Source organism: Neophocaena asiaeorientalis, unplaced genomic scaffold (assembly GCF_003031525.2).
Source record: "Neophocaena asiaeorientalis asiaeorientalis breed wild unplaced genomic scaffold, Neophocaena_asiaeorientalis_V1.1 scaffold597, whole genome shotgun sequence".
In the NCBI taxonomy this organism is placed as follows: Eukaryota; Metazoa; Chordata; class Mammalia; order Artiodactyla; family Phocoenidae; genus Neophocaena; species Neophocaena asiaeorientalis.
Window position 1 is genome coordinate 123,350 of NW_020172664.1, and position 14,520 is coordinate 137,869.

The 14,520-nt window shown below is 37.8% G+C and overlaps 2 protein-coding genes across 4 annotated transcripts in view; one reads left to right on the forward strand and one right to left on the reverse strand.

Moving 5' to 3' along the window:
• Positions 1-14,520, forward strand: part of NOC3L (NOC3 like DNA replication regulator) — a 47,374-nt gene that overhangs the window by 22,965 nt on the left and 9,889 nt on the right. Inside the window, exons 17-21 of one of the 2 annotated variants that reach the window (XM_024739520.1) lie at positions 220-401; positions 1,419-1,547; positions 2,232-2,329; positions 5,254-5,338; positions 5,668-6,016. In XM_024739520.1, coding sequence (XP_024595288.1) covers positions 220-401; positions 1,419-1,547; positions 2,232-2,329; positions 5,254-5,338; positions 5,668-5,796 — 623 coding nt within the window. In that variant the 3' untranslated portion in view covers positions 5,797-6,016. Of the gene's footprint in view, positions 1-219; positions 402-1,418; positions 1,548-2,231; positions 2,330-5,253; positions 5,339-5,667; positions 6,017-14,520 lie in introns of those variants that run through there. The other variant, XM_024739521.1, reaches the window with a different exon arrangement.
• Positions 8,828-14,520, reverse strand: part of PLCE1 (phospholipase C epsilon 1) — a 275,881-nt gene continuing 270,188 nt past the window's right edge. Inside the window, exons 30-32 of one of the 2 annotated variants that reach the window (XM_024739518.1) lie at positions 14,272-14,490; positions 13,729-13,941; positions 8,828-11,185 (exon numbers count right to left, since the gene is read on the reverse strand). In XM_024739518.1, coding sequence (XP_024595286.1) covers positions 13,753-13,941; positions 14,272-14,490 — 408 coding nt within the window. In that variant the 3' untranslated portion in view covers positions 8,828-11,185; positions 13,729-13,752. Of the gene's footprint in view, positions 11,186-11,947; positions 13,942-14,271; positions 14,491-14,520 lie in introns of those variants that run through there. The other variant, XM_024739519.1, reaches the window with a different exon arrangement.

Genomic DNA, 14,520 nt, shown 5'->3' on the forward strand with positions numbered 1-14,520 from the left:
CTTATGTGAGACTTGGAGTGAGAGAACTTTTGGAATTGACTGGAGATGCAGTGCAACTCACATTATTGTGTGAGCAGTCTGGCACTGCTTCATCGTTTCCATAGGGAAATGATGTGGGACAGGTGCAACAGGCTCTTCTTGGATTTTTCCGAAGTTCAGTGAAGTTGCATAATGAAAAAGTAATGAGAACAGCCCCAAAGGGTATATCTGCTGTTTTAGGTGCTACGAATGAAGGTGTTGAGATCGTCCTCCAGTGCCTTGACGTCATGCTGACTAAGCGCAGAAAGCAGGTTTCTCAGCAGCGGGCCCTTGCCTTCGTCAAGCGCCTTTGTACCCTTGCTCTTCATGTGCTTCCAAATTCAAGCATTGGCATTTTAGCAACTAACAGAACATTAATGCATGTAAGTAGTGATGCAAATGAATAGAGCAAAGTTCTTACAGTGCAACAATGGTGTTTTGTTTGATGCACATTTTTTTCCTCCATTTACATTATTATTTTAATTATAAAAGTAATTCACACTTGTAACAAGTTAAGGTGATAAAAGAAGTACATAAAATTACAAAAGGAAAGCACTCCACCCCTACTGACACTCTCCATTTTTACGATTTGGTGGGTATCCTTCCAGAAAACTTAAACAAATTCATTTCTAAATGTGTACACTAAACACACACGAACAACAAAACTTTTTTCTTTTTTAATGGAGAGGGGATTATGATATACAATATTGTTCTACAACTCTTTTTTAACACTTAATGGTGATGAACACGTTTTGTGTCAGTACAAATACAGCTACTTGGTCTCTTTAATGATTATTGGTTTAACAAATACATAGTTCTTACTGTGTGAATTCCACTGTTACAATGCTTTACAAAAATTAACTCAGTTTTCATAACAACTCTGTGAAGTAGCTTCTATTATTGTTCCCATTTTATAGATGGGGAAAACCGAGGTCCAGAGAGACTAAGAAACTTGTCTAAAATGACACTGCTAGTAAGTGGCAGAGATGGGATTTAAATTTAGGCAGTCTGGCTTTTACACTTTACATTTTTCTTTTGATGGATGTAAGATGTTTCCTTTTTTGCTATTATAAATGATGCTATAGGGAATATTCTTATAAGTGTATCTGATGTAATTATTTCTATAGGAAAGATTCCTCAAAGTGGGGTTGCTGAATGAAAGAATATCTGTTTTCTTTTGCAAGATAAAATTAATTCTTTTCAAAGCAAGCTAATATTCTTTTGTTCTCTTGTGGAATAACCTTAAATTGCAAAAATTAAAACTAGGTATAAAGTGCATGTGCTTATAGCTCTTATGTAACTGTAAAATCAAATTATGTAAAAGTACAGAATCCAATAACATTCTTAAAATTAATAATATTACTTTAATTAATCCTTCTTTTTATGTGACATTTTTGCAGACTTTCCCCAAAACAGATCTGTTGTTTGACAATGAATCTCAGGGTAGTGGAGTTTTCCTTCCTGAGCTGGATGAACCTGAGTACTGCAATGCTCAGAACACTGCTCTTTGGGAATTGCATGCACTGAGGGTAAGAGGCCCCCCCTCCCCTTTTTGTGAGGGCTTTTTCAGGTTTTCCCCCAAGTAGTTATAATTGCCAGAGAACTTAACATATTTTGTTCTGGGACTGCCTTTCATAGAATTCCTGTCTAAATACTGTACATTTCACTTTGCTCTTATTATTAAGATGTTGAGATGCATTTTCTAAGGAAGCAGAAAGTGATTTCAGTATTGTGGGGTGAGATTTCTTGAAGTCACTCCCTGACACTATTCAGAATAGAAGATACGTTATCAGGCACATTTGTATTGGGTCTTATTCAGGGGGACTTCCAGAGGCCTGCGGCCCGCCAGTTTCAAGAGGGTTTCACCTACGTTGTGATCCTACAGTGCGGACAGCAGCAGCATTATAGTGGAAATATGTTTTAGGAAACCTGTTGTAAACTAACTTTTTTCACTCTGAAAGAGAAATTGCCTTTTGATTTTTCTTTTCATACTGTAAAAGCAAGACTAAGCTACTTCAGTGAACTTGGTCATCAGACAGATTTGTGTTGGAATCTTGTGAGCAAAGATACTGTTTTTTTTCTGTAGGTATGTGGTTGTAATGAACTACATATGCATATGTGGTTTTTAAAAAAATTAATGTTTATTAAAGTATAGCTACTGTCTTATAAAACATTGGCCTGTGCAAAATATGGTTGTCCTGTTTCCCCTTCAGCGACATTACCATCCTATAGTGCAAAGATTTGCAGCTCACCTCATCGCTGGAGCCCCTTCCGAAGGCTCGGAAGCACTCAAACCAGAGTTGAGCCGAAGGTAGTATTAGCATTGCCTTATTATAGAACTGCAAATTTCAGTTGATAGCTGTTTTGACTATGAGAAGTCTGTTTTACAAAGTAATAGATTTCAAAATGTAAAGTGCTGGTTGGTTATCTGGACTTGGTCCACTTCATATTCCTGAATTATTCCAAAGAGAAAACATTGCTGACTGTGATTTTGTTAGTTTGTTTCGAGTAATTACTTAACCTTTTTTTTTTTTTTTGGTCATAAAACGTTTCACACATACAGGTAAGTAGAAAGAATAGTGAATCCCCATATGCTCATTACTTAGGTTCAGCATTTAATAAGATGATGCCATATTTGCTTTATGTGAAGGTCCGTGAGTCCATCCACAGAACCTTTTTTTTTTCCCCCTCCAAATGGTTCTGCTAGGACAAGAAAGGGAGAAGTGAGGAGGGAGAGAAAAGAAGTGCTTTGAACACTGCCACCCAGAAGGGAGCAGTTTCTCTCCTTGGCCCTCATAGCCATCTCTGTTCAGTGCCCCCGACCTGTGAGAGTTTGGACTGGCACTTCCAGCATTCACCTTACACGCTTCCAGATGGGGAAAAGCGTCCTTCTAAAAGAAGTTTCTTTTCCCACAACTTTTTGATCTGAAAAAAATTCGTACAGAGAAGTTGAAACAGTAGTAATTATTGTTTTTTCCCCCCACAAAGTCAACTAGGAAATACTTCAGTTATACAGAAAAGAAGAGAAAATGGTATGACACCCTTGTAATATTCCCATCACTCAAAATTAATATTTTGTTGCAGATTTTTCCCTTCCTTTGCAAGCCCACTGGTTTCTTTAAATCAGAGATCACAGACAAGTGACCTGTAGGCAAGATTTTCTGGCCTCTTCAGAGTTTGAACAAGAATCTAATTGGTTGGTATCTTTTAAATATTGGAAGAATTCGCCAAAAATCATTTCCAGCTTCTCTTGAAATACTGAGAGGTTTGACGAAACAGGTCTATATTTTTACAAGGCAGTAGTCAGATGTATCCCTCTCTAAATGAGACATATATTGTAATTTCCTATAAACCCTTTTCCTTCTGGGTAGGATAGAGATAACCTTTGCTCTTATTAAATAGTAAAATGGCCATTTACTTCTTTCATCCTTCATACTTCCCACCTGTACCCTGGCTTTGTTTTTCAAAAGGAAAAGGAGAAAATGATTCTTTGTCACTTCTTCACAGTCCTTTTCTGGTTATGTTTTTGTCAGAGATCTTCACCATTTGCCTCATTTATGCCAGAGGTTTCCTTTTCTGGAGGAAGTTGAATGGATTATCCCAAAGGCTTGAGAAGGGAGACTCTTGATGGGCTTCCCCTGGGGAGTGGAGCTTGGGATATGAGCCTGATTGCATCCCTTGCCAATCTCCTTTGGAGAATATGAACCAATCTCAGATCATTAAGGATTCATTTACATGCATGGGTATAGACATTTATTCTGTCCTGATTGGCCTCTCCTTGCTTTCAATCCAGACAAACAGCTGCAGGGTTGAGCTGATTGAAATCCGTGGAAGGTGACTCCATGCCTATGCTCTCATGACTAACTTACACTTAGTTGCATATCGTTCACATAACTGGTTGAGTTGGGATTTGATCATACTGAGCTTGAGGGCTTTTTGCTCAGCCTTTTTGTCCAGACCTATATTTCTAAATGTATACCAGACCTCTCTGAGGTGGATTTAGTTGGATAATGATGTCATAACATGGGGATTCAGGATTTATTTTATATAAGTGTGTTTTGTTGGTTTCCAAAGAAAACAAAAACAATAATTAGAAAAGATATATGCGTTCTTATGTTCATTGCCACATTATTTACAATAGCCAAGATATGGAAGCAACCTAAATGCCCACCAATAGATGAATGGATAAAGAAGATGAGGTATATATACACACAATGGAATATTACTCAGCCATGAAAGAAAGAATTAAAGCTTGCCATTTGCAACAACATGGATGGACCTAGAGGGGATTATGCTAAGTCAAATAAGTCAGAGAAAGACAAATACTGTATGATTTCACTCTAAAAAACAAAACGAATGAACAAACAAAACAGAAACGGAGCCATAAATACAGAGAACAAACAGCTGGTGCCAGAGGGGAGGGGGTTAGGAGGAGGAGAGAAATAGGTGCGGAAGATTAAGAGGTACAAACTCCCAGTTGCAAAATGTCACAGGTATGAAATGTACAGTGTGGGATATATAGTCAATAATTATACAATATCTTTGTATGATGACAAGTGGTAAGTAGACTTATCGTGGTGATCATTTTGAAATGTATAGAAATATCAAATCATCACTATGTTGTGTAACAGGAACTAACAGTTGTAGGTCAATTTTACTTGAAAAACAAACAAACTCATAGAAAAAGAGATCAGGTTTGTGGCTACCAGAAGGGGGAATTGGATGAAGGCAGTCAAAAAGTACAAACCTCCAATTATAGGATAAATAAGTACTAGGGATGTAATGTACAACATGATAAATATAATTAAACTATTGTATGTTATATATGAAAGTTAAGTGAATAAATCTTGAGTTCTCATCAGAAGGAAAAATTTTTTTTCTATTTCACTAATTTTGTATCTATGTGAGATGATGGAGGTTCACTAAACTTATTGTGGTAATTCATTTCATGATGTATGCAAGTCAGATCATGCTGTACACCTTAAACTTACACAGTGCTGTATGTCAATTATATCTGAATAAAACTGGAAGAAAATAAAACGGGGACAACGAAGATTTTAATGAGAAAAAAGAAACCAAAACGAAAGCAGGATTATGTTATATCTAAGTTTAGAATAATGAGTACAATCTAATTGTTTTCTCTGTGTACAGTCTAATTCTGTGGGTACAATCTAAATATTCTCAAGTTACACAGATATGGTGGTGTCTTTACTTTTCTTATATTTGTGATTATAGATCTCCTGCAGAACTTTTTGAGGCTTATAGCATGGCAGCAATGACATTCAATCCTCCTGTTGAATCTTCAAATTCCAAAAGGAAGGTATGTGACACTTTTCATTATTTTTTTTAAAGGATGAAATAAAAACTAAATTAATATGTCTCTTAATACCTGATTTCAACTTGCTTGTTTCGTGCTAGGAGTTGATGGTAGGATAGATTTCTGGGGTTGGAATTCTATAGAGACAGTCAGGAGACTGTTTCATTCAATGTAGGATATGGCTGCTATGTCCAAGACCTGACCCAGCACCTGTCGTTATTTTTCATGTGTTAATTTGGTGTCAGCTGTTGCCATTTTTAACTTTGCTCACGGTTTGGCTTTTGCTTATGGCATAAGCAAACTTTTAACTCATACTTGTAATATTTTTTCAGGATAAAGTTTTACAAGGGGATTCATTTTTAAGTGAAGAGATAAGTCAACTAATCAAAAGACATTGTAGTGAAGTTGCTACTCAGTCGCCTCTGGATTTCACCAAATATTTGGAAGCATCAGTACGGTAATAGAAAAGTGAAAAGTCAGGGGACTTTTGTTGTATATTTGTGTGTTTGTGCAGATGCACATAAAGATATATTGTTAATTTAGGACCTTCTCTTGAGGAGGAAGAATTATCCTTTGTGTGGCACAGGGTTCTGCCCCAATTCTGAAAATATGCACAGGAAAATCAAGACCATGAGATTGCTTTCTACCATTCAGTTACTCTTTATAACCAAATACTTTTTAATAACGAAATAAGTGTTTTTTTTATTGTACCACCATGATGGAAGTGAGAAACATTCTACATTTGAGTGTATATATTTTTATGAAAATTTTTGAGAAAAGAAAAAATAGCTTGCAATTGGATACCAGGTTCTTTGGCTCTTACTGGACGATATGCTTCAAGAAGTAACCTAATTTGGCATTTGTGAAAAAGAATGCTCATCATGGCTACTTTCAAAGAAAGTTTGAGTGTGATTCTAGTCTCTTTGAAGTTCGTCGCATTTTCTGACATGCTCTGGAGGGTGATGGTGGAAAAAACCAAGTCTGAGACTTTCTTTACCATTCTGTTTTAAGGATAAAGGGTACCCAGCGAGGGGCTTTTTTTTTTTCTCCCTTCATTTTTTTTTTAACAGATGAAATGCCTATTCTTATGAATATAATTAAAAAGCAGTATTTTATGTGACAGCTATTGCCATATTCTAGGAATGGCTTATGAAATAAGTGTTTTAATGACCAGGTTATAAATATCTCCTCTACTGTGAATAGCTGAATAAAACAGCTGCATTTTTCTGCTTTCTAGTGAGCATTTTAAAAAATGCACAGCAGTCCAACTAAGTAGATCTATTTCTTCAAAGCTGTAGAAGCCAAATATTTTGGCCTAGGGTAGTGCTTAAAGTTCTTTTTTTTCTCATGAAGTAAATGAAAATAGAAAGTTCCTTTATCATTCCAGCAGAGTGGGGAATATCAGCTTAATGACGCATGTTAATCTTTTAGCATATTATATGTGGTTTTAAAAAGTGTTTTTAAGATCAATTTTTTTAGGCTTGATTATTTAATGGTGAGAGATGTGTGGTTCATTATATAAATACTTGCTTTTAATGCACTTTTTAGATATTAAAGTTCAGGAATGTTATGAATATTTGTTTAGATGACCAAGGGGTCTTTTGCCATTGGAGCACAAGTGACCAGTACATGTCACAAATCATTTATTTTCCAAACATATACAAATACATTTATATTTCACGTTGGCAGCAAAAACTATACTTTAAATGAAAAATCAATTTTAAAATAAAAATTCATCAACTATTTCACACTTGTATTATGCTTTTAACCTTGTTACACATAAGCGAATCACAGTGGGACCATAAAATTATACATCTTGTATTTGAATATCCTATACGAATTTGAGGATGAAACATTTGTGCACTAACTTCTGTAGCCTTGTACTGATGAGTTTCATTTTCAGAACTAAATATTATAGTCATTAATAATAACATACACCCTGAGGCTATAATAAACTACAGCCTCAATGTCTATTTTTTTAACTAGATAAATATTGAGCACCTACTATGTGCTTAGCACTGTGCTAGGCACTTAAAAGTGAAGTCGGGTAATAACAGGCATAGGACGGAGCCTCAGTCTTCCATGCCCTTGCATGTTGAGTCAGAGCATTCACACATTTTTTTGAACACAACATTACCCAATTCAGTGTCAGAGTGAGTTGTTTCAGAGTTCAGAGACCTGTATCATCTGAAATAGGGAAGGTTTCAGAGGCCTGCTGGATGGCAGACTTGAGCATAGTATGTTTTGGATCTGAGAGATGTGTACGAACAGCTTGGTAATCATGGAGATTCAGTATTTCAAAAACACTCAGGTATTCCTGTCAGAATCCTTAGCCATCATGCAAGGACTGCATTTAGGAAGTTGATAGGAAGAAATGGCAGAGAACATATAAATTGTTAACAATGTACTGTATCATGTTGACTCAAGTTTGGGCTTTGTGTAAGAGGCAGTCTCCTTTTCTAACAACTTTTTGGAGGGTCCAGGTATTCTCCTCTTCTTGCCTTGCTGCTGATTTAAGAGAAGCAACTAAAAGTGTTTGAGGCAGCCTGCTAGAGAGCTCTTTCCGTGTAGGCTGCCTCTCACTATGCCAAGTTCAAGATCAGACACCAGCCAGGAAGATCCTCCTTACTGGCATGGGAGCAGAGTTGTGGAGCTTTGTGGTTTAGTTAATTCAGTTTTACCAGGCCAGTACGCAAGCTCTGATTACTTTTCAGAATTAAGCAAGGCCTTCGGGTGTCTGGCAGAAGAGGAGAGGTCTACAGAGATACTAGAAAGGGAGAGAACAGAGGAAGGGGAAGATGTGTTTAAAAAAAAAGCACATACGGAGCCATAGGGGAGGGCTGCTTTCATTAGTGAGCCTCCAGTGTCTCCAGAGCCATCAAGATGGGAGACTTTTGTGTGAAAGTAAATTTGACTTTTGACTCACTTTTGTTGAGTCTAGACTCCATATTTCTCCCCAGCTAGAGAATTTATAAATAACTTTTACTTGGTAAGGATGACACGAAAAGAGACGTTCCTTTAAGAAGGCACTTTCTGCACAAATGTTACTTCCTGCAGATTTATCCTCAGACTTATTCTCAACTCCTTCACACCCTTATATAATCTCACGTTAGTTTGCGAAACAATTACAGAGGAGGTGACTGAGAGGAAGTTAATCTGTTTTTTCCAGCATCACACATCACATTGGATTCTTATTCTAATCTTTTCTTGCCAGCTATCATAATCTTAAAAGTGGCGCCACCTAACAGAATTCATGCTCCTTTCTGTTTTTAGTGAAGCATTTAAAAATACTTTTTTTCAAAATCTTGTAGTAAATACAGCTTGCATATTTGTTTGTTTGTTTATTGGGTGAAGTAGAAAAGAACAGCTTCTTGCTTTGCCAGGCAAAGGGGGCCACAGGGGGCTAATGCCCTCAAAACTGTGTGTCCCGACCTAGAGCGGGTAGTGAGGAGTTTTATAGTAATGGTTCAAAGAGGGCGCCATCAGCTCATGGACATTCTGATTGGTTGATGGTGACGTAAGTGGGAGTCACCATCATCAACCTTCTGGTTCCAACCGGTCTGGGGTTTGCGTGCTTGTGGGCACCATACCCTTCATTTCTCCCACTTGGTGGGGGTTTCAGCCAGCTTGTATTATTTAGATTCTTTTCCACATGGACTTTACTGATAAAGGTTTGCTACCCAAATTTTTAATGGTATGGAAAGTATGAAGTAGTAATGGGTATAGTGTGGGTGACTATTTTAGATGCATTCTAATTGGGATAATTTCTTACATTTGCTATAGTAATATAACTGTATAATTCAGAGACGCTCTAAATCAAAATTTCCTACTTTTGGCAAACACCAGGTTGTGCTGGTTAGCTGTAATAGTAGAGTAGTCCCCCCTAAAGTCCCCAAGACTCAAATACAGCAGAGTATGTCCTTTCACCTCAAAATGAGCCATCAAGTTGGGTTGCAACATAGGCCGGAGGTTGGGTTCACTCACTTGCTAAACCTAGTCTCCCTTGCAGTCTCAAGGTAAGTTTCAGATTTTGTGCTAAGGGCCATGGGGTGGGGCGCTGCAGGGCTTAGAGTGAAGGCCAAGTGATAAACCTAGTGAGACCAGTCTTGCTTTCCATCTCGCTACTCTGCACAGTTTTCATCTTGACTCTTGCCAGTTAGACCAGTAACCCAATTTTTATGACACAGTAAGCCCAACCAGTGGAAGAAATGCCTCTTAGTTTAGAGAAACTTGATTACGGTTTCTGGAATACTTTAAAAAATGAGGCAGCATTGCACATTTGTTGTAGACTGATTATTTGATTTAAAAAGAAACCTGTAGCACCGTACAAATGACATCAAACTGGAATAGCCTGAATTCTGTTGACAAGCAAACGTGGCTCTTCTAGCATTAAAGCTTTGACTCAGTCAGAACTTCCAGTAACATGAAAGCTGGGCTGTGTGTTTCTAACACTTCTGTTAGCGTATGCAAAGAACTTGGGGATTGTTTTATTCATTTTTATGGTGAAAAACTTCTCAAAGCAAAGGTTAGGATTTTTAGTGTGTTTTATAATTTGAAGAAAAACATCTTAAATTTTAATGTCAATAGAAAGATAAAATTTGGATTTTACTTAGAGGAACACCTTTCATTTTAAAAATCATAATTTGCTTCATGCCAAGAATAAGAAGAATCCTCTACATGTACATGATAGTTTTATACAGCAAGGTTTTTAAAATAATTTACATTACATGGCAAGTTACATGAAATTCTGGCCTGTTTCAGATATTCAGAGCATACATTTTCTTTTTAGGAGATTTGTCTTCAAATAGTGAGATAGAATCACTAACTCTTCTAATCTGCAAGCAATATCAAGAAAGCTATGTATAATAAATATATAGGTACAATGTCAGTACAAACCTAGTAAAATAAATAAACACCAACAATCTACTTTTGCTTTAAACACATGGTTAAGTTTCTTGTTAAGATGTCACAACTCAGTAGATATACGCTATTCTAACTTCATTTTATGGAAACCAAAAGTCTGTGAATATATAAGCAATGAACGTAAAAAAACCCAACATCATTCTGTAGCTAAAAAGAAATACTACAGAATTCACAATGGTACACAATATAGAAACTAAATTGAATTAATTTTTAATGAATCTTATAGGACATATTTACACTTGCAATGCCCAGAATCTTCCAATTCTCAGCCATAAAATGTATGACTAAACTAGCCTGCTTGTTTTCATACCTCTGCATCTTGTTCCCAGTCTTCTAAGTCAGGTCAGCAAACTATGGCCCTTGGGCCAAATCCAGCCTGCCACCTGGTTTCGTATGGCTCTTGAACTAAGAATAGTTTTTACATTTTTAAATGATTTTAAAAAATCAAAAGAGGAATATTTATTACATGGGAAAATTGTATGAAATTACAATTTCAGTGTCTTTATATAGTTTTCTTGGATCACAGCCACATTCATTCACGTATGTATTGTCTATGGCTGCTTTTGCACTACAGCTGAGTTGAGTCATTGCAGTGGAGACCATATGGCCCATAAGGCCTAAAATATTTGCTGTCTCGCCCTTTACAAAGTTTGTTGACCCTTGTTCTAAGTCAATTATTGCAAGGTTAGCAATGGTTTTTCCAACTGTTGACACATGTAAAGTGGCAGTCTGCTGGGCTTCTTTGCTTCATCAGGAAACTGGTTGGTAGCCAGCCCTGTGCCATCTTGCTTGACCTCAGTGTGGACCTCATATCGCAAGTTCAGAAATCATCAATTTCCAGTTTAAGTCTAATGAAAATAAGGAAGTTATATTTGTTTCCATCATGTTCATTCTTGACTTTATAACTTCTTGCCCAGAGATCTTCACCTGTAAAATTGTATACATAGGCTTGTTAGTCTCTTTAAAGTGAAGGAGCAGAAATGTTCATAGTGTAGCAAGGTTTAAGGTTGTTCAACCAACAGAAACCCAAGCTCTGGTGACTGGGTTTGGGGGAGAGACTATTTCCTATAAACTCACAGTGGTAGAACATGGTGTTCCTGGGAGGTGGAACACTAGGCTGTTTCTGCCCTGGAACATCACATTCTTTAGAAAGATTTTTTTTTAAAAAAACCATAATTAAACTGTTCAGCTTTAAAAAAAAAAAAAAGGTGGACTTCTGTCAACTAGTTGAGTAAGTTAATTATTTGTTTAGAAATTCTTAGATTATTATTAGGAGGTAACTTGAAACTTTAGAGGTGAATATTTCAGAACAAATAACATGAAATATATCACTCAGAAAGCAATAAAAATATTAAACTTTTTTCTTACGAGCATATACAGAAAGGCCCTTCTTTTTTCACAAATGCTTTCTTCGAAACACCATTTGTAAAATTAATAACATGGGATCTATATTCCCATAGATGCACCAATGGCTATTACTATTATATCAATGGCTATTTTTATTTTATTTTTTAATTAAAAATATTTATCTATTTATTTATTTGTCTGCGCTGGGTCTTAGTTGCAGCACAGGGATCTTTGTTGCCGTGTGCAGGATCTTCAGTTGCAGTCTGCGGGATCTTTTAGTTGCGGCATTCATTTCTTAGTTGTGGCATGCGGGATCTAGTTCCCTGACCAGGTATTGAACCTGGGCCCCCTGCATTGGGAGTGCGGAGTCTTAGCCACTGGACCACCAGGGAAGTCCCTCAATGGCTATTTTTAAAGAGCTTCCCCAAGTTTAGTGAAAGATGTGAGGTCAACTGACTGATTCTGAATATCTGCTTACTATAGGAAAATTGAGTCCAAAGGCAATCGTCTAAATCACCACCACCCTCCCTACTCTCCTAAAATATAAGCAACTAGTAGTGCTCATTATAGCAGGCACATTATTTTAAAGTCAAATTTCTAGTGGAGTTGTATTCTCACGTACTTATTACTCTTCTGGCACACTGAGGGCTCTTTATGCACAGAGTGTAATCTCACTCTCATTACGGAGGTTATAATAGAGAGGTGTGCATAGCATTATCACACCTGTGGTTTATTTGATGCTAGGGTCTTGATGTGGAAAACAATATTTGAAATTTTGATCACTGTCTTTATTGTGTGCTCACACACCCACTACCACTGTCACTTTCCCAGAGTTGGAGAGGCTTAGCATGGTACTTAGTCCTAAAGCTCACTGGGCTTTCGGAGACACTGCCTGTCTCCATGACACTGTGGCAGGAAAGGAAGTGAGTCTGAACTTTAAAAATGGGATACCAGAGGTACCGCAACAGAAAATGGGCGCTGAGCCGTCTCAGAGTCTGGAACAGCCCGGGGCTTCACTATTCTCTGCATATTCACTATCCCCTGATGCTATGTGATGTGGAATCTTCCTGATGAGTCTCTGCTTACAGAACCTAAAAAGCCCTAACCCAAGATAACGGGCTGTGCCGAAGTTCTGGGGAGGCAGTTTCCTGTATTCGGCCTCGGCTGTTTTGAAAGAGCTTTCTGTGTAAGTGTATACGGGGCACCAATTGTGTTAGGAGTTGCTCCTTAAACATTGGCTCAATGTATCAGCCTTCTTTGGGGCTGTTGTAAGTCAAATTTGGCCCTGTCAAGAGATATTAATAAATTCTTTAATTATGAGCCTTCTACAAATATCTGATTGTGATGAAGACAGATGATGCAGCTCTGTAGTATAAGTAACAATGCCTTCACTGTGCAGGTGGTCTCTTGAGAATTTTAAATCTTAGAACTGTGACGGAGCAGGTGAAAGGTGGGCGTTAATAATCACTTGGGTTCATTAAGAAACTAAGTGAAAAGAAGAAATCTGTGTTTGGTTTCCTCACATGCTTTTTCTTTTTTTTTAAATTCAGGTTCCATATAAATAGTCTGTTTTAAGATAGAACGAAATTTACTCTGTATGTGAATACCAAGCGGTAAGCTGGCAACCAAAGGCATGATTTACCGCAGGCTGTTATGTCATTTTGCTTTCTTTTTAATCATTACATCCTGGATGCCAGATGTTCATTTTTTAATTGAGGCAGAAGTTGAGGTTGTTGAGAGTAAATCAGACCTAAATTAGAAGAACATCAAACTAGAAATCCAAAGGAATAAAAGCTGAGTGGCCCATAGCAGCCCTTCAAGAATGTTCATGTGAGTTACCAGTAATTAAGACAGTTCTGTGTCTGATGAAATAAGGCTGTTGTAGTTTGGGCAAGTTTGTTGTCCTCTTGGGGCCTTTAGTTATCTACAAAATAAGGAGATCTAAAATTATCAGTGCTGAAGTGATGTGTGTCTTCAGAGCCCTTTTCCTTCAGGGTACCATTCCTACCTGCCTCAGGGACATCCTCCTCTTGGAAAAGACAAACGACAGTGTACAGACTGTGTCTTACAAAGTAGTGTAAGTTGACCCCCCCGTTTCAGAACAGTGCAATGACTCAGAATACCTGGGTAAAACGTGCTACCCTTGCTCACTGTCGATAGTCTGTCGTGTCACTGGAGGACAAGCCGCCCACAGATTTCTCCTCCTTGTTTTGGACATTTTCGGAGGCCGGGACCTGAGAAGGTGATGTGAGTCCTCGGGGCTGTTTAGTCGACTTGGTGAGCTTCTTGAGTTCGCTTGCAAAAGAGATGCCTTTTCTTTTGTCTTCTCGGGATGCCTGTGGAAAACGAGAATCTTCCATTGGTATTAGGTTAAAAGCCAGGGTCCCCAATCACATGACACTATCAGAAAAAGCCCTTTCCTGTTCCCTTTCTAGTAAGTAGAGCTTTGGAAAGCAGGGCTGAGGGACTCCCCTCTCAGGACTGTGGAAGCTCAGAGGGGAAGACATTTCTTTCCACACAGTGAAAACAGCCAAACAACATTCTTCCGACTAATTTCCTTGACTCGGGAACTTTCTCCTAGATTTCACTAGCTCCTGAATTTGATTACACTGTAGTTATGAATATCAAATAATTTGTGAAGAGAGAAAAATAGCCTTGCACTTTACCTGCACTTGTTCCTTTAGCTTAAGGATGAATTTTCCTGCACCTTTCCACCTGCTTTGAGCTTGAAAAACACACTCCTGATCCAAAAGGACACGCTGGGAGGACTTCGGGGTAGAAGACTTCCTGTTGGCAGTGTCTTTCACCACCTCTTCCAAAAGCACATAATCACCTGGGTTCGGGTTGCTCAAGATGCTATAGGAATATTTGGCTTTGCATAAGGTCTGAAAGACAAGTTATGGTCAACTGAATAA